General features: G+C 34.9%; 1 protein-coding gene across 1 annotated transcript; it reads left to right on the top strand.

The window, feature by feature from the left end:
• Positions 1 to 12,717: 12,717 nt before the first annotated feature.
• Positions 12,718 to 13,886, top strand: LOC140833300 (putative E3 ubiquitin-protein ligase RF298). The gene is made up of 2 exons (XM_073197676.1): positions 12,718 to 13,158; positions 13,260 to 13,886. Exons 1-2 carry the CDS (start codon positions 12,727 to 12,729, stop codon positions 13,779 to 13,781), a joined length of 954 nt encoding a protein of 317 aa, XP_073053777.1. The 5' UTR covers positions 12,718 to 12,726; the 3' UTR covers positions 13,782 to 13,886.
• Positions 13,887 to 21,130: the final 7,244 nt, after the last annotated feature.

Below are 21,130 nucleotides of genomic sequence, written 5' to 3' on the forward strand. Positions count from 1 at the left end.
TTGTAAGTGTTTTATTCATAATAATGGCAAGACACATTTAACTGTATGCGACGTTAAATCTGATAATGGTGTCTTCCTTTGATATTCAGCAGTGATAAAAGCATATAAAGTATATAATCACAGAATTCTCACTGTTGAAGAATCCATACATTTTGTATTCGATGAATCATCCATCTGTCATGACAATAGTAGTAGCAGGATTCATGATTTAACTAATAAATTAGATGCTACTAACCATGAATCTAGCAGTGATGATGAGATAGATTTAAGAAGAACTGTTGAAAACATTTCTGAACAAAGTCCAACAGTCCAAGAATAACTTCATCAGGCAGATAAACCAGTGAACATTACCCACATGAAACTAATCAGATTGAGGAGGAAATAGAAAAACAAGAAGATGCAACGGCTCAACCAACAGAGCCCATGTGGGGACCCGGACGCTAATCAAGTTCTTAATCATAATTGGGACTAATTAATCAATTAAAAACAGGGTCTAAATTTTTTTCTCTTTTAAAATACACGTGCGGAACGTAGTGAAATCAAACTCATATACATATCAGTATAAAATACAATACAAGTCATGTACTGCATGCATTCAAAATAAACTAAGGTTTAACAACTAATGTCAAGTGTCCAACCCTATCTCTAATCCAAGTCCGGAGCCTCCACTCTAATCACGATCTTTCCTCATCTCCTGGACCCTGATCCTGTCCCACCTGTTGTCATGTACACATACAGACAAGACAACAGCCGGATAATTCCGGTGAGAATATAATCCCAGTATAAATCAACGAAACATGCAATCATATAAAACAATATAAAACATGTAATCAGGTAACAGATATATGTATCAAAATCTGAAACATAATCAATATCAATCTGTCGACATGATTCTATAATTCAGACTAGACTCAATCCTAGTCTAGGGATCCCGGTTTCCAGACATTGGCATTCCATATCGAACAACAGTAATAGAAAAGACTCCAGTTCTATCCACGTCGATATAGTATCGATCATCAGTAATAGAGAAGCTCTGGTTCTATCCACATCAGTATAGTATCGATCACCAGTAATAGAAGAAACTCCGATTCTATCCACATCGATATAACATCGATCAACAGTAATAGAAGAAGTTATAATTCTATCCACATCGATACAATACTGATCACCAGTAATAGAATGAGCTATAATTCTATCCACATCGATAGCCAATTATCCAGTAGCAGACTATGGCACTTCCGCCAACACAATATCTCATGACATCGTGCAATGTGCCCGTGGTGATCCCACCACTATCAGGCACTTCTGTCACAAGATAAATCGTCTAATACCTGTCATCTAAAATCAAGAGAACAAGTATATTATTCAATCCATGCAAATATCAATGCAATAAAGTAAAGTATGTGATTTAGGGAAACTCAAGTCTAATCCGACTCAAGTCGATCTCCCAATACCACATTGACTTATACCTTTGCCGTCCCGGTCTGACGAAGACGAAGTCTCGAAGTCAAATCTGTCCATGTCAATCTGATAATGACAAATCACAGAAATACAATATCAGTATATATCTCAGTTCAGAATCTGTTCTGATCAATACTCAAATCGGTATACAATCTGATCAGAATCAACAGTATAACCAAGAATCTCAATCAATATCACATCTGATCAATCTAAATCAATACTGAATCTGATCAATCTAAATCAACTGATGTTTCGACGGCATAACAATACAATCTGAATAACCCCGTCAATCTGTACATCACAAATATAATTCTAGAACCCATAATCTGTGTCAATACAATTCATAATCTGAATACTAACACAATTCTGATGTAGAATCTCAGTCAATATCTTTCAAAAATCATAACAACTACAGAAACAGTCTGTTCTTTAATCTGTCTTAATTCTACAATGTCTATGGTAGTAGAAACACCATATCTGAATCACATGCAATTCTAGCAACATCATATTCTCAAAACATCTCAAAACGTAACAAAACTTACGTCATTGTGTAGCTCTTGGTGAGAGGAGCTCAAAACCGAAATCATATTTAAATTCTGATAGACGGATCCTTCGTAAATCAAATTCTAAACTTAAGAAATAAGATTCTCTCTCCAAGCTATCGATTCTTTCTGAATAATGAATGAGGAACAAGTGTTATATGTATATATATATCTTGCATGAAAACCAAAACGTGGCTTCATTCTTTGTTCTGCACGTCGCACCGCGGGTGCGCTCCATGCTCTGATCCCTATCCATTTTGCAGAAGCTTAGACCGCGGGTGCGCTCATGTTCTGTACCGCGGGTGCGGTATCTGCACCGCGGGTGCACTCTGGCTAGCACCGCGGGTGCGGTGATGCTTCGGAATTTCTTGCAAAAATCCACCATTGCATGACCGCGGGTGCACTCCTGTTCTGGGCGCGGGTGTGGTCTTGCAAACCCTATTTTCTCATGTCTTTTCTTCCCTCATTGCATGTCATGCGTTCTCATATCTTCCGAGTCTCACGTTAATGAAGACTAATAATCTTGGTTTATCAATTCTATACTTCTTGGGCATTACATTTCTCCCCCTCTTAGATCTGAGTTCGTCCTCGAACTCACAACACTCAATTCAAAGATATCAGAAGAAATGTATCACAGAGTTTAAACTAAACTCCCATATCTAATTCCAGTCTGGAATAAGGATTCGTTAAGTGTCATGTCATAACACTTCTTCAATTCTTCTGACAGAATCAGTCTCGTATTACTGGCTATACACGTCTGTATAAACCAATCTACAGCTCATCACCTATCAGTACCATCTGCTGTTATCAAATCTGTTTCTTCCCAACAAAGGCATCTACCTTCTTTAGCTTCAAATACCAATCGTCATCATCCGACATTGGGTTCTTAAATCTGTCCATTCTGAACTATCTTCATCTCCTTTTGAATTTTCTTCAAAAGAAATCTGTAGTACTCATCGTATACTGTCTTGTCTATAACTATCTCCTTACCTATCTGATAAGCTCTTAGCTATTGTCACACAATGATAATAAGTCATATCAATTAGTGCTAACATCCAGCATCACAGTTCTGGATATCTTCCAATATCTGGATAATACACTCTGACTGTCTGTCAATCTGTGAATAATCTGCAAAATAACTTATGGTATGGTCTGCCATAATTGCAAACTTAATCAAAATCACAATCTGATATAGTCTACTTCTACATTCTAGTCACTCTGACTATGTTCTGACATCAATCTGTTTCATTTGGTTCTGTTTGTACATCATCTTGTACAACTAATAGATATAGATTGAACAATCTGTCAATCATAATCATATTATATCACAATCTGGAAAATATTGGGATAATATTATTACGAAATTCATCGAAATATACTCCCCATGTCGAATCAGAAATATACTAAGTCTGTGATAAATCTTCCGATTTCTTTCTCTCTGTCTTCTCTGTTAGCGATTCAGACGTATCAGTACAATTTCTGCCAACATTTCTGTACAAATTCTGTCACGACTGATCTAATCTGTCTATATCATACTTGTCTGTTCGAATCTCATACATTCTCAGTCAGCAAAATGAACACTGAATCCACTACAATGCATTTCTGACACTATCTGTAATTTCAGATTCAAACTATTCGGTATAAACAAATCAGTTAATAATAAAATTTAAAGAAAAATACCTACCTGGTATTCGACTCTGATTATAAATATCAATTCTGTTATACAACTCTGAAACATTCTGATATCATAACACAACAAGTCTAATACAAAACACAAAATCACATATCTATTTTTCTGACCGATACTCTGCTCTGATTATCGAAATAATGTTCTGACCACTCTGATCACGTTTCTGAACGGCTGAAATTCTCGAATTCACTGATACCAGCTGAACTGTATATACTCTCAACGGTTCATAAAATCTGTATCAATACTGATTCAGAAGAACCATAATCTATACTAATTTAGTAAATATATAGGATTGTAGGTTCTAACAATACTATCAATTCTGACAAATCAATCAGATCTTCATGCCATTCTGATTAACTGCTATATATCATCTGCAAATATAATATGCTCCCCAAACAATACGATCTGTATAAAATGCTGATCTGGAAGCAATAATTCTCAAGCAATTCAAAACACAATCATATCAGATAATCTGTCAACTCATATAATATCAATCTCTGACAATTCTGACAATTCTGACTGTCTGATCTTTCTGATATCGGTATCTGATCAGTCACTGATCACAATATCAACTGTCTCAAAATCAATCAGTCTACTAACATCAGATATCATCTATTCTGAATACCATCATCACAATTCCCAGAATATTTAATATGATCTTTCAAATATTCTTTCAATTCATGTTGTATCATTCTGTATAGTCAATACCATTCTGTACTAAATCTACTATACAAACAATCCCTGATCTCAATTCAATTCTGAAATTTATCTTTCTGATATAACACAATTCTGAAATCTTATCTAGGCAAACATCAGCCAATTTGTATAATACTGACCAATCTGTCAATACTAAACTCGATTTCAGTGGATCTACTGAATACGTAAGGATGCAATCTGCTCCTTTCTGTATTAATCGAGTCATATACAATACAGATATCAAAAGAATTCTAAATCTAGAATCCTTATCGTGGTATCTCCACTGATCAGTCATCTCTGGTCTGACTCTTACCATTTCTGGAAAACTTCTACAATATGTCGGTACTTGTTCAGCATATACATATCAATAATGCGTTCAAATCAGAAAACACAAGTACATCATAATCTATCTCTATTTCATTCTCATCTTACTGTAGCATACAACATATCAGAAATCTCTGATAGTAACAGTTTCCTTACAAGTAAGGGAATTAATACTACAGTACAAACAGACCCAACAGATACAGCATATCTCCATGCAACCCAGTCACAGATATTCGTATGAAATGCATTAGTATATATCAATACATATGCAATCTAATCATATAGAATAGTACCTGTTGTACGTTCTGAATCTGTTTCTCAATTAAACTCTGTTCCCTACAATCTTCGGGAACGCTTCTGGGGACAGACTTTAGCAAAGTGTCCAGGCTGTCCACAAATATTGCATCTACCAGTCACTCCCTGGCATTGCTCGGTGGGATATCTCCCTCTGCAAGTCCTGCAATATACTCCAGTATAACTCGGGCTAGAACCACTGGAGCTAGAGGAACCACTTCCCAACTTCTTGAATGCCTTCTTTCGAGCTTTCAGCAAATCTTGCTTCCCACTCGTACTGCCGTGTTCATATCGAAGAGGGGATTGCTGTGTCTGAAGTGGCTTCACACACAACCTTGTCAATTGTCTAATCAGACTCATCTCCGCTCTCTTTGCTCTACTCAAGTTATCAGCAAAATGATAAGGTCGTTGCAAATTCATAAATGCACCTACCTCCGAATTCAACCCTCTGATGAACTGATTCACTACAGTTTCATCATTTCCAGCTAAATGAGGAGCAAAATGCAGTAGAGTAGAGAATTTAGCAATATATTGGTCAATATTCAGCTGCCCTTGGCTCAAATTCTCAAACTCTAATTTCTTGTTCTCTCGGTACGAAGCTGAGAAAAATCTTTGATAGAATTCAGTTCTGAATATTTCCCATGAAATCACTGTAACTCTCTGTTCCCACATTCTTCTACTGGTAATCCACCAATTCCTGGCGGCTTCTCGTAACTGGTAAGGCACCATCTTAACTCTCTGTTCATTTGTACAATCAAGTAAATCGAACAAGATTTCTATATCATCAAACCAGTTCTGACAATCTTTGGATGTCTCGGAACCATTCAGAATCGGCGGCTGTAACAACTGAAATTCTTTCATCTTTTATTCTAACTGAGTTTCTGATACATCTCTCTGTTCAGACGAAGTACTGCCCTTTTCTGGAACTCTTCGAGGTGGTATATCTGATAATCAAACAGATTAGTACATAATCTATACAATCTGTCTCAGCCCTCCTCTGATCATATACCTCTGATTCAGACTCGGTTCTGATCCAGGCTTAGTAATTACATGCTGCAATCAACTCAGATACAAACAACATGTAATAGGGAAAACAGTAAATCATGCTAGCACCCATAATGTAATTCAACATTATAATAACTCTCATGCTAGCAATCACATGCAAGGAAGAAAGTTCAATCTACCCCGCTCATTCTCTATTATCTCAGTCTAAAAGATCTATCAACTCTGACTATCTCAATCTAAAGGATCTATCGCTCTGATACCGCCTGTTGTGGGGACCCGGACGCTAATCAAGTTCTTAATCATAATTGGGACTAATTAATCAATTAAAAACAGGGTCTAAATTTTTTTCTCTTTTAAAATACACGTGCGGAACGTAGTGAAATCAAACTCATATACATATCAGTATAAAATACAATACAAGTCATGTACTGCATGCATTCAAAATAAACTAAGGTTTAACAACTAATGTCAAGTGTCCAACCCTATCTCTAATCCAAGTCCGGAGCCTCCACTCTAATCACGATCTTTCCTCATCTCCTGGACCCTGATCCTGTCCCACCTGTTGTCATGTACACATACAGACAAGACAACAGCCGGATAATTCCGGTGAGAATATAATCCCAGTATAAATCAACGAAACATGCAATCATATAAAACAATATAAAACATGTAATCAGGTAACAGATATATGTATCAAAATCTGAAACATAATCAATATCAATCTGTCGACATGATTCTATAATTCAGACTAGACTCAATCCTAGTCTAGGGATCCCGGTTTCCAGACATTGGCATTCCATATCGAACAACAGTAATAGAAAAGACTCCAGTTCTATCCACGTCGATATAGTATCGATCATCAGTAATAGAGAAGCTCTGGTTCTATCCACATCAGTATAGTATCGATCACCAGTAATAGAAGAAACTCCGATTCTATCCACATCGATATAACATCGATCAACAGTAATAGAAGAAGTTATAATTCTATCCACATCGATACAATACTGATCACCAGTAATAGAATGAGCTATAATTCTATCCACATCGATAGCCAATTATCCAGTAGCAGACTATGGCACTTCCGCCAACACAATATCTCATGACATCGTGCAATGTGCCCGTGGTGATCCCACCACTATCAGGCACTTCTGTCACAAGATAAATCGTCTAATACCTGTCATCTAAAATCAAGAGAACAAGTATATTATTCAATCCATGCAAATATCAATGCAATAAAGTAAAGTATGTGATTTAGGGAAACTCAAGTCTAATCCGACTCAAGTCGATCTCCCAATACCACATTGACTTATACCTTTGCCGTCCCGGTCTGACGAAGACGAAGTCTCGAAGTCAAATCTGTCCATGTCAATCTGATAATGACAAATCACAGAAATACAATATCAGTATATATCTCAGTTCAGAATCTGTTCTGATCAATACTCAAATCGGTATACAATCTGATCAGAATCAACAGTATAACCAAGAATCTCAATCAATATCATATCTGATCAATCTAAATCAATACTGAATCTGATCAATCTAAATCAACTGATGTTTCGACGGCATAACAATACAATCTGAATAACCCCGTCAATCTGTACATCACAAATATAATTCTAGAACCCATAATCTGTGTCAATACAATTCATAATCTGAATACTAACACAATTCTGATGTAGAATCTCAGTCAATATCTTTCAAAAATCATAACAACTACAGAAACAGTCTGTTCTTTAATCTGTCTTAATTCTACAATGTCTATGGTTGTAGAAACACCATATCTGAATCACATGCAATTCTAGCAACATCATATTCTCAAAACATCTCAAAACGTAACAAAACTTACGTCCTTGTGTAGCTCTTGGTGAGAGGAGCTCAAAACCGAAATCAGATTTAAATTCTGATAGACGGATCCTTCGTAAATCAAATTCTAAACTTAAGAAATAAGATTCTCTCTCCAAGCTATCGATTCTTTCTGAATAATGAATGAGGAACAAGTGTTATATGTATATATATATCTTGCATGAAAACCAAAACGTGGCTTCATTCTTTGTTCTGCACGTCGCACCGCGGGTGCGCTCCATGCTCTGATCCCTATCCATTTTGCAGAAGCTTAGACCGCGGGTGCGCTCATGTTCTGTACCGCGGGTGCGGTATCTGCACCGCGGGTGCACTCTGGCTAGCACCGCGGGTGCGGTGATGCTTCGGAATTTCTTGCAAAAATCCACCATTGCATGACCGCGGGTGCACTCCTGTTCTGGGCGCGGGTGCGGTCTTGCAAACCCTATTTTCTCATGTCTTTTCTTCCCTCATTGCATATCATGCGTTCTCATATCTTCCGAGTCTCACGTTAATGAAGACTAATAATCTTGGTTTATCAATTCTATACTTCTTGGGCATTACATTTCTCCCCCTCTTAGATCTGAGTTCGTCCTCGAACTCACAACACTCAATTCAAAGATATCAGAAGAAATGTATCACAGAGTTTAAACTAAACTCCCATATCTAATTCCAGTCTGGAATAAGAATTCGTTAAGTGTCATGTCATAACACTTCTTCAATTCTTCTGACAGAATCAGTCTCGCATTACTGGCTATACACGTCTGTATAAACCAATCTACAGCTCATCACCTATCAGTACCATCTGCTGTTATCAAATCTGTTTCTTCCCAACAAAGGCATCTACCTTCTTTAGCTTCAAATACCAATCGTCATCATCCGACATTGGGTTCTTAAATCCATAAAAACCCTTCGTCTTTACTTTTTGCGTTCGCTACTTTTTTAACTGTTTTTTGTTAACAAGTCACACAACCAGTTGAAGCTAGCATTAGAAATTGTTAACCGTTTTCCACACTTCTCAAGTTGTTCATATTTCTAATCGTTCAAGAAAACTTTCAACCGCCTAAACACGTTTGAAAACCAATTTTAAATAGAAAATATTTTTAAAGAGTTTATTCACCTCCTCTGAACTTTTTCCCGATCCTAACAGTAATAGTTCACGTGTTATTTAAATTTATATTTTGCCGAAACATTTTTGTTAATGTATGAAAATTGTTGTTTATTTTTTATTGAAATAATAAGATTATCAAATTACCCTCAACTGGCATTGAAAAGTGGTTATGGGGATGTAAATGAAGTAAATTCAAGGATTAGGGGTGAATTCAAAATTTGAAGTCTTTCAACTATATATAGATACAAATTCAGATATTTAAAGCAAACTTAAAATATTTCTTTCAACTATATATAGTGAAAAACTATTGTCGTTGATATATTGTTGAACCGGTTTTTTCTTGTAGTGAAATATAATAAATCATCTGAAATACTAATAACCGAATTTTAAATATGATACTATTAAGATTTAAGAGCACATATTTACAATAAAATTATCTGAATGAAACCAAATAAGGTATTACAACAAGCGCTAATTATTTAGCCTACAAACGTTTGAATTCTATAAACTAAATTTAAATATAGTTATACTAAAAGCGCAGATTATTTAACCGACGAATATATAAATTATACAACTGAAATTAAAAAACGCTACCACTAAAACACGCGAATTATTTAGCCAATGAACATTTGAATTATATCAATAAATTCAAATGCAATACTACTAAAATAGCATATTTTTTATCCAACGAACATTTAAATTATATATATAGAAGCTCATATTATTTACTCAAGGAACATTTAAATTATACTACTGAAATTCAAATGTAGTACTACTAAAAGAGCAGATTTTTTACCCAAAAAACATTTAAATTATATATCCGATATTTAAATACGATACCACTAAAAAAGCGCGGATTATTTATTCAACGAACATTCAAATTATAACTGAAATTCAAATACGATATTGCGCGCATATTTTTTATACAGCGAAAAATTTAACTTATATAGCTGAAATTTAAGAAGGATGCCACTAAAGACGCGAATTACTTCAACAAACAAACCAAATAACATGCATAAATTATCTAAGCGACTCAAATTTAAATATGACACCACTAAAAAAATCAAAATAAACGAACATTTAAATTATATAGGTAGGCAATATATTAGCATTGCCAACTGAAATTTCATAATTATGTAATGCATGAAATGTGAAAACATCACGAGTATAACTTTAATATCTTGGAAATAATCACAAAATTTAAGAAAAAAGTCATTTCAATATATTTGCAAGATTTGAATATATTTAATGTATAGGGCTGAGTATGAATTACGAGTTCATTGGATTTACACCATTTAGTAAAAAAGATTAGCGAGAATCTGGTAAAAGAGACAAAAATGGATGCTGCTGATGTAAAAAGGTGCGAAACATTAATGAGGATTAAGGGCATCATTCATGTAATCTTGCCATCTGGTTTACAAAATTCACTGGCAAAATTATGTTTGGATGAACTTTAACAAAAAGTTGGTAGCCCGATGGCCTATATAAGACGAGCTCTGGTGTGCGAAAGAGTATAAAACGTGAGTGAGTGTGCATGGTGTTTTGTGAGCGGAGAAAAACATGAATGGAGTGTAGCCCTCTTCGATTCACATGGTTTTGTTAGTGCCCTTTTTGCTGGTAAGTCTGAATCTTGTGTTTTGTTTGATGATTCGAAATTCATTCGAAGTTCAAGCAAGAATTTACTTGCTCTTCATCTTTGGAGCAGTTTTTTAATTCAAACATGAATGGAATGTAGCCCTTTTCGATTCACATGGTTTTGTGAGTGCCCTTTTTGCTGGTAAGTCTGAATCTTTTGTCTTGTTTGATGATTCAAAATTCATTCAAAGTTCAAGCAAGAATTTACTTGCTCTTCATCTTTGGAGCAGTTTTTTAATTCCCTTTTGGATTGAGATTTTTTTTTTTTGGTACATTGGGCATACGCCTCTCCCGCAAATGGGAAAGGTCATGACATCAACTCGAGAGGGTTTTGGCCTTTTCGGATGAGATTTTAGTGTTGGTTTTTTCTGTTTGTGATTTGTTGGTATGGAATGGGCATGTTTTAGATTTCAATCAGAATGAATATTCTATGTTTTTCTTTCCTCTTGTTTTAATCTTATTATTCAAGTGGTTTTTATGCAGGAAAAAACCTTAATTTTTTGCTTTTTGCCGAAGGTTCCCAGGTTTCAGCATTTTTTTTCCTTGAATTTTTATTGGAATTTACATAGGGTTAATGATGTTTTCAAATGAACTTCTCTTTTTGTGTTTTTTATCATCGATCAGGAGTTCATGATAGACTAGTGATTTTCGTTTATAAAATAATTTTATGCAGTCTTAAGTATTTTTTCTGTTATGGTAGGACACTGATATCACACAGACGATTGCACCAACAGGTTTGAATTGTTTGAGATTACAAAACCTATTTTCCGCGCCGTCGTTTAAGACTCATGGGTGGCAACGAGTGTGGTGAAGATAGCAGTGGAGGCTTATTGACAACCAATATTGATAAAGAAAGTGGTAGCGAGAGAGAGATTTTATCTGATGCAGTGATAGAAACTCCGGTCGATGAATCTGCCACACCTCTGAATGAATTTCATGGCCACAAGGCGCTGACTTTGGACGCTTTAAGTGTGGAGAAGGTTGTCGAGGAAGAGGAAGATGATGATTTACCCGAATATGACTGGGAAGAACATAGGGCCCTTCATCTTGAGGGGCTCTTGACCAGTAATATGCTTGCGATTTTTGAAACCGCAATTAAAAAGGTTGTTGAATGTGGATATAGCGAGGTAGCTGCCGGCTGGGCGGTTCTAAATTCCGGCCTAAGTCGTGGAAGTAAAGATGTACTGTCGAACATTGTGGATGGTGCTTTGAATTTACTTAAGACAGAAAAGGAGTGCAACATACCAAAGAAGCCTGTATCTGATGGGTTAAAGAGCTTGGTAGAGTACTTTGTACTCGAGATGACCAATGTGATCCTTGAGGCAAGGCCGGAGTTAACAATCAAAGAAGCAATGCTGTGTCTGCTGAGGAGTGATATGAATCTGTCGAGGGCGTGTTTGGCGGAGGAAGGAGCTTCGCAAACCAGTCATTCAGCTAATCAGAATACGGGAAATAAACCAATGCCTGATTCTACAAGTTCATGCCCCGACATCCCCATTCCCAGGCCTCCTCTCCATCCACCAAATTGCACCACCTATCCAGGGAAAAAAGTTTCTATTTCCGTCGAGGAAATGAGGGACCAGTTATGCCTCGCTAGAGATCATGTTCGGGCCTCAGCACCAGCAGGAGTACTCATGAATGAGAAATCCGGGGGGGTCGGTAAAAAGGCTAAGTCTAAGAAAGATAAGTCCCGGCGAAAAGCACTTCAATTGGAGAAACATCAAAAGGATCATGCTTCACAAGACGCTTACAAAGCAAAGTTTACTGCCTTGGGGAATATGGTGCTGGAGAAATCACTAAAGTCGCAATCTAATTTGCTGACGAAGATCGCTGAGGCAAACTTATCCAAACCTGATGTATCTGCTCCTGCCTTGCCTGTTAAAGTAATGGTTTCTGCCTCAGTTGAAGCAAAATCCAATTTTCCTCGAGATCCTCGTTTGAAGGCTAAGACCCATGTTTCTGAAACTTTGAAGGACACTGATTATTACGCTGGGATCCCGTATGATGAAACTCTTCAGAAGCACATCCCACAAGATGAGAAAGACGGAGACATCCTGACACTAATGCCTCGTAAGCAAGAACTAGAGAAAATGCTCCAATACTGGGCAGATTGGGCGAAGGAGAAAGTTATGCAGGCTACTAAAAGACTTACCCAAGATCAGGGGGAGTTGAAAAAGTTGAGGCAAGAGAAAGAGGAGGGGGCAAAGTTTATTAAGGAGAAGCAAATCATGGAGGATAGTACCAATAAGAGAATCTTTGAAATGGAAACTGCGTTGTCCAATGCCGTCAACCAGATCGAGGTGGCTAACTCCTACTTTCACAAGCTTCAAGAGGAGAATTCTATGTTGAGGAAGAAGATGGGTGTTTCCAATCTGCGGGCAACACAGTCTTACCAATATTTGGAGGATTGTATTGAGAGGGAGCAGGACGCGATAAGGAAATGTCAGTCGTTGGATGCCGAAAAAGGTTTATGCCTGGATCAATTGGCTAGTGCAAAAAATGAAGTAGCTGAGTTAAACAATCGGCTAGAAAAGATGAAAGAACGCCAAGATCGGTTCCAGGTATGCTTATTCTTATATTGGTGGCAAAAAGATAGTTTAACCTTTGTATCATATGTTTATCGTATATGTAAGTCGAATCTTTTTGTGATGATCTGTTATAGGTACTGTTGAGGCAAGAGGAGAGGGAGAAACTCAAGGCCATCGCGAATTACACATACCTTAAATCCAAAAGAGAGGAAGATGAAGCTTTGGCCATAGCTGAGGCAGAAAGCCTAACACAAATGGCCGAGATGAACATTCACAAAACCAAAGAAGATATCAAGAATCTTGAGAATATGATCTCCGAATTGAGATTGAAAGCCGAAAGATCGAAAATAGCAGCTCTTAACATCGGATATGGTTCCTGTTCGAGCAGCAGCGATGACTTCTTCACATTCCGTGCGTTGCAGCAATCGAAAACCACCAAGAACTTGCTCGTGTTGCCGAATAAATTTGGGAGCGGACGTGCGAGGGAATGCGTTATGTGCATGAATGAAGAGATATCGGTGGTGTTCTTGCCTTGTGCTCATCAGGTTCTTTGCGTGGAATGCAACATCATCCATGAAAAGCAAGGGATGAATGGCTGCCCTTCATGCAGAACAACAATTGCGAAGCGAATTCCTGTTAAATTTCGTCAGGTTTAATGTAATCTTCGAGGGTTTTATGAACAGTAGCTAGGGATGCGAAAGGCTTGAATTTGGTTTGCTGCGATTTATTACAGCTATGCATGTAATTTTGAGATAATTGAATCTTTCTTTTAACCAATTAATTCCAATTGCGAAGATCGAATTTCCTTTGATTTCTTCTTTGGCCAAACTCACATATTCATCGTAAAACTATACGTAAAAATTTACGTGCGTGGGGTGTATTCTTGCAGAGATTCTTCCAAATTAAATTCGATGGAAAGTGAGAAGCAATTGAAAAACAAGAAATTACAATGTGTCATTTGAATTTTTACTTTTTACAGCAATAGTAGGACTAGGGCTAAATGTATACATATTTGAGTAGGCCTCTTGTGAGATTGTCTCACGAATATTTATTTGTGAGACACGTCTATCCTATCGATATTCAAAATAAAAAATAATATTTTTTATGGATGATCCAAATAAGGGATCCATCTCACAAAATACGACCCGTGAGACCGTCTCATACAAGTTTTTGCCTACATATTTTGTTATTTAATCAATATTATTTGGTAATTAGATACTTGTTCTCTTTAATTATAATATACTAGTAATCCTTTGTGTGTGTGTGTGTGTGTGTTTTTTTTTTTTCCCCAAAAAAAACAAAATCTTATCTGTGTTGCATGCACATAGATTCATTTTTTTTTCTTTACGAATAACATATTTTTGGAGTTAATAAAATGGTTTTTTTATTTTAAAAAATAAGAGTTAACATATATATCTCATTAAAAGAACATTCGAAGCAATAGTACCGTGAAATAAAATCAATTATTAGTCATCATTAAATAAAAAATTGGAAGGATCGAAGTATTATTTATGGTTTAATTTAGCCTAAAAGAAATTCATTATGCATGAATTAAACCATACCCAATTAACTGTAATCCTAACTCGTACTTTAAAAGAGATAATTAGTTCCCCTAAAATATCACAAATTATTATTTTTATTTCATTAACTACCCACCAAATAACATTTATAATAAATCACAACCCACTAACGTCGGCTTATATATATAGTTAACAATATATATATATATAAATAAATATATATATAATTAACAATATATACATACATACATATATATATGTGAAATTGTTAATTATATATATATATATATATATATATATATATATATATCTATCATTTATGTACTCCGAAATTGTTATTAATTACAAACCAAAAAAAAAAAAAATAGAAAGAAAGAAAAAACTTTTGGATCCATGAGAACTTCCTTTTTAGACATCAAAAACAGAGATGTTAATGAGGCGGATATGGAGCGGGTTTGGCTAAACCCAAGATCCTCTCCATGAAAAAAACTTTGACCCATTACCTGCCTCACCCCAGTTAAATATTTTTCGGACCCACCCCACCTCGAATACGAAATGGGGCCGGGTAGACCCGTGAGACCCGAATTTTTTTAAAATAAAAAAGTAATCTTTCTTCTCACATGACTGAATTATGAAACAGGCAAACCTCTAAATACAACATTGTGGAAAATTAATTTATATCTTCGACCACACTTAACAATAACAAACAAAGTATTTTCACGACATAAAAAAAGAGTTACTAGCTCTCCAAAAAAATCTTGACATCCTCAAAAAAAGTCATAACATTATTTAAACAGATCAATATAAAATCATTGAGTAGAAAATATTTAAGTTTACTAAGATGACTACCAACTATTCTTCCACTATTGCTAAAAGCAGATTCAAATACAACAATTGACATAAGAATAGCTAAGATCGTTATAGTTGAGGTGAGCTACTAAAAAAATGAAAATTAATAAAACTAAAACCCTAAATATTTATATGCACATATATATGGGGCGGGTACTATAGGACCCATGACCCGCCCCATATCCGGACGGGTCTGAAAAATTGGACCCGAGACCCACCCCATGACTCATTTAGTATACCCAAACCCACCCCATACACGCAGGTTCATTGCGGGTCTGGGTAAAACCCGGACCCATTGACATCCCTAAAGATTTTCTTAACTTCGGCTAGGAAGGTGGAAAATTAATCAAGATGAAAACATGTTAACTAATAAATTCAATTGAAGTACATTAAAAGCCCGGAACATCTAGAATCAAAACGTAACAAAAAGGATGAAAATTTACAAGAACAAATTAAATATTTTAAAATAATTTATATAAAAAAGAAAGAACACAAAATTTGAAATATCATGAATTAGTCAAGTTCATTTGACATAGTGATTGATGTCATTAATCACTCTTCTTCATAATGGCGATTTTTATAAAACTTTATACGGCTTGAAACTGAAATAAATAGTGAAATAAATATATAGTGAAACTCGTTAGATCTCTTAGTTATTATGATAACAAACAATAACTTATTGTATTATATCAAGTTGTTTTTTTCATGTATTACTGATACTCGATCGTCTTACTGAAAATTCAGAAGAAGTCATTCAGTGGATATCAAGATGCGAAGCCATCCAATCGCTTTATCATCAACAGCGTGATTGATCTACTCAACTGCTTAATCATACAAGTCTGTGGCATAAGGATTACTCAATCGTTCACTTTTTCAAAGTACATTTTGTAAATGGTTTAGTAAGATATCTTCATATATTAGCCACGTGTTTCACAAGAATATCACTTATTTTATTATAATTGGTAGACCGGTCACGTATGACAAAAAAATGTCAAAAGATCAGATTGCTCTCCTAAAAAGACATAGCATAGAGCTATTTATTTTCTGCTGTCAGTGTCTGTTTCCTCTCACATTTGGTAAATGTCAAATTGCTCATTAATTAAAGTGTACGATGAACCAGGAAATGACAGCAACAACAATACTATTGCATTAGTGCTCATTTATTGAGATACAATCGAACATTGAACGGAAGATGCAAAAGTACTATAAATAGAGAATGCCAAGAAAAACTTAAATGCTTCAACAATGAGATTTTACACGCAAACAACTAACATTTAAAATTTGCATTTTCTAAGAGATTTCTAAGCACTTTTCACTATCATCAACTACTGCTCAATATCACTCACTTCAAAGAACATTTATTAGATCATCAATGGCTCAGGCCAAAACTACTCAAACGACAGCTTGAATAAGAGGATTCATTATATTGTTACACCAGTGTTGTATTGGTTGTTTTAATGTGTGTCTCAAGTGGTTGTAAGAATTTAACTAGGAGTTTCCACTTAGGTATATATATATACATATATATATATAACAATATATATATATATATATATATATATATATATATATATATATATATATATATATATATATATATTGTTATACACAACCGTTACAGTATCTGAGGGTGCTCCATAGAATGTGGAGAAGCATCGGTACGAGATGATCACCGAGGACAAAAATAAGACCAACCTGGACAATGTGACCTAGGATATCCTTTATAAAACTTCAGATACAAATATTTTTAGTAAAAATAAAGTTTTTCCTTCAGCGAAATGGATCTGGAAGAATATGACCAACTATATGAGGGAAATGACCAAATAATAGAGAACAAGATGATCGTGGCTATCCAACAATTCAACAATGCCAAGATGAAGCCTAGAGAAACTCTCAATGAGTTTGATAGATTTTTTAGCAGTATCGTTATTGAATTTGCATCTCTTGGTAAAAAATACTTTAACCTTGAAATTGATTTGAAGGTAATGAGAGCATTGTCTACAGATTGAGATGTAAAGACAATGGCTATGAGAGAACCCGATGATTTAAGAAAAATAGAGTTGCATGAATTGTTTGCTAACCTCAAATCCTATGAGTTCGAACTTGAAATTCGAAGTGAAGAAGTATCATCTACATCTCAACCGACGAAAGCTCTGGCCGCGATAGTTGCTGCACCTCTGGTCGAAGAGACTTCAAGCAAGAAGAAGTCTACAGAGCAAATGAGAAATGAGTCCATGTCATTTTTCGTTAAGAAGTTTGGTAAATCTGTGAATAAGAATCAATCTAAATTTACTAAAGTGTATTATAAAAAGGACTAGATAGAGGATGGTCAATTCTATTTTAAATGCAGATTGTAACATGCCCAAGGAACATGAGAAAAAACCATTCGAGAGGAGATGATCGAAGGATGAGAAAAGATCTTTCAAGAAGAAGAAAGATTAGAAGGTACTTGTTGCTGAGAAGAACAATAGTAAGTGGGAAAACTTTGAGAGTGAATCCTCTGGATTAGACAAAAACTCAAGTAAAAATAATTATGAGTCGGTCCAGTGCTTGATGGCAAATTCAGAACCTGAAGGAGATGATGACGAAGTATTAGATTTTGGATCTAGTAAATTTACATAAGAAGACCTTTTCATTGCACTTCATGATATGGATAAAGAGTACATGATTTTGTCTCAATCATTTGAGGAAGTAAAAGCACAAAACGTAAGCCTAAAAGACAAGTCAAGTGAATCTAGCTGCTTGCAACGAAAGAAACTTGGTGGTCTCAAGGTGAAACTAAGTCTGCTAGCCACTAAAAATTATAATATGTTGAAATTGTTCCAAGACACTTTGAATAAAATTAATTAAAGATAATAAAAACTTGGAACCAATATTCAGTTTCCTTGAGTAAGATGCATTAAAAGCAAAAGCAAGATGGTGATAAAAGCAGCCTAGGCTTTGGCAATGATGATTGCAGTTATACTGAAACGTGTACTCAATCGTATATGAGCAAAGGCAAGTCAAAAATGATAAACTTTGTCTAGTCAAGTACGATATATGAATATGATAAACCTGAAATCCAAACATATCAAAAAGTACTCTATGAGAACAATGCCTAGTATAGAGGACTATGGTACGTTGAATCTTAGGGCTCGAAATCTCAGAAAATCAATAGATCCAAACCAATCTTGGAAGTGGCCATTTCAACCTACATAAAGTGTTCCAAGGGGAAACAAAGAAAATATTATAATTTTAAGTCAGCTCAAAAGAGGAAAAAACTAGATAACAAAGACAAATGGCCTAAATAACTTCTTATTAGACCTAGAACACAACATAGCACAACACACAACTGTACTCGACCACTTGAGTTTCCGGAAAAACATATGGGTAAGCCCATAAGAGTAATTCCAATGTGAGTCCCAGAAGGATTAATCCGATCTGGACCCAACTAGATGTGAATACCAAAAGTGGTTTTATTGTTGACAAGTATAGAAAGCAAAAATGGTTGAAGAGTCAACGTGGTACCTTGACAATGGATGCTCAAGACACATGACCACAAACAAAAAGCTTCTGTTAGAAGTGATTGATTGCAAGAGACCAAGAATCACATTTGACGATGATTCAAAAGGTAGAACTTTGGGTAAGAGTAAGTTTATCTATAGTAATGTCATCATTAAATATGTACTATTAGCTAAAATCTTATGCTATAACTTGATTAGCATTAGCCAGTTGAGTGATAATGGCTATTCTGTTGAATTTCACCAACATACTAGCAATGTGAAATCTAGCAACAGTGATATCATGCTAACTGGACTAAGAGAACAAAAAAATTATAGAATTATTTGGAAAGATTATCAACGTCTCTCTCCTACTTGTTTTCTTGTTCATAATAGTTGAATTTGTTGTGGCACAAGCGATTGAATCACTTAAATTGCAAATCAATTTCCAATCTAAGTAAAAAATATTTGGTGATCGGTGTGCCTAAGAATATTTTCATAAAAAATAAGATCTACACCACATATCGTTTGGGCAAGTAGGTGAGACCTACTTTCAAAATTAAAATGGTATGAGTTTTTCACCAATTGTTTGGATTTACTGCATATGGACTTATTTGGTCATATATCATTAAATAGCATAGGTGAATGAAATATACTCTAGTGATAGTGGATGCTTAATCTCGATATACTTGTGTGATCTTCTTATCATCCAATGATCAGACCACATTAAATTCGATCGAAATTTTAATATGGTTGCAAAATGAAAAATCTAATGTTATATATATGATAAAGAGTTACATGGGTACTGAGTTTATAAACAAAACCCTTGGATCATATTCAGATAATCAGGGAATCAAACATGAGTCCTCAGCTGTCCCTTCTTCTTAACAGAACGGTGTTGCTGAGAGGAAAAACCGAACTTTAAAAGAAGCAACTAGAACAATCATTGCGAATTCAAATGTTTCTCAAGACTTTGGGCATAAGCAGTCAATACATTTTGTTACATTCAAAATAAATCTATGATTAACTAAAGGCATATCAAAACTCCTTATGAGATACGGAATGACACGAAATTGTATATTTTTATTTCAAAATTTTTCGTTGCAAGTGTTTCATTAAAAACATTGGCAAAACTCACATATCTTCCTTCAATATTAAAGTTGATAAAGGAATATTTATTGGTTATTTATCGCTCAGTAGAGTTTACAGAGTCTTCAAAAACAAGTTTTGACCGTTGAAAAAATATTATCTTTGATAAATCTATTGTTTGTGTAGCTCAAGAACATATGAATATAAATGAGCTAAGTCAAATATTGGAAAATACAAATCTCATATATGAAAGTGACAGTGAGATTTAGCTAAGGAGACACAATGTAGAGACTCCTAAAACCGGTCCAGTAATCACATAAAACAATCCTACCATACCAAATTAAGAGCTCATGGAACTAGTCATGAAGAATGATAAAAGAAGAAAAGAATAAGAGGTTATCATTGAAGAAGAAGATCAAACCCAGCAAGATCCACATCCTCTTGGACCAAACTACCGGTGAAGGGGAAATCATTCACCTAATTTAGTCATTGGTAAACATTTCGCACCTCTTAAAACTAAGAAGCAAATGATTGATGAGTTTTTGCATGCAAATTTTATTTCCCATCTTGAGCCAAATAAGGTATATGAAGCATTAGCATATGTTAACTGTATAGAATCCATGTAAGAAGCACTCAAACAGTTTGAGCGCATCAAAGTTTGACATCTAGTTCTTCGACCAGATAGACAAGATCAATGGATTTTCATAAACAAACTGGATGAGAATGAAATCGATATTATATATATATATATATATATATATATATATATATATATATATATATATATATATATATTAGTTAATTTTACTAAGTATTCATTAAAAATATAAGAACTACAATTAATTCTTACAATGACAGTGTGTCTAATTATAAATTAAGATTAGTATATCTATGGAAAAGACTATTTAGTAGACCTATTAATAAATTAAATAATTAGATATATATTTTTATTTAAATACAAATATACTGCAATAAATGCATTTTGTTGAATTTACATAATCGAATTTCATCATAAATGCTCTTACCAAATTTATCTTTTGTTTAAAAAAAGAAACAGAATAATTTTTT

This window comes from Primulina eburnea, chromosome 6 (assembly GCF_022965805.1).
Source record: "Primulina eburnea isolate SZY01 chromosome 6, ASM2296580v1, whole genome shotgun sequence".
Lineage (NCBI taxonomy): Eukaryota > Viridiplantae > Streptophyta > Magnoliopsida > Lamiales > Gesneriaceae > Primulina > Primulina eburnea.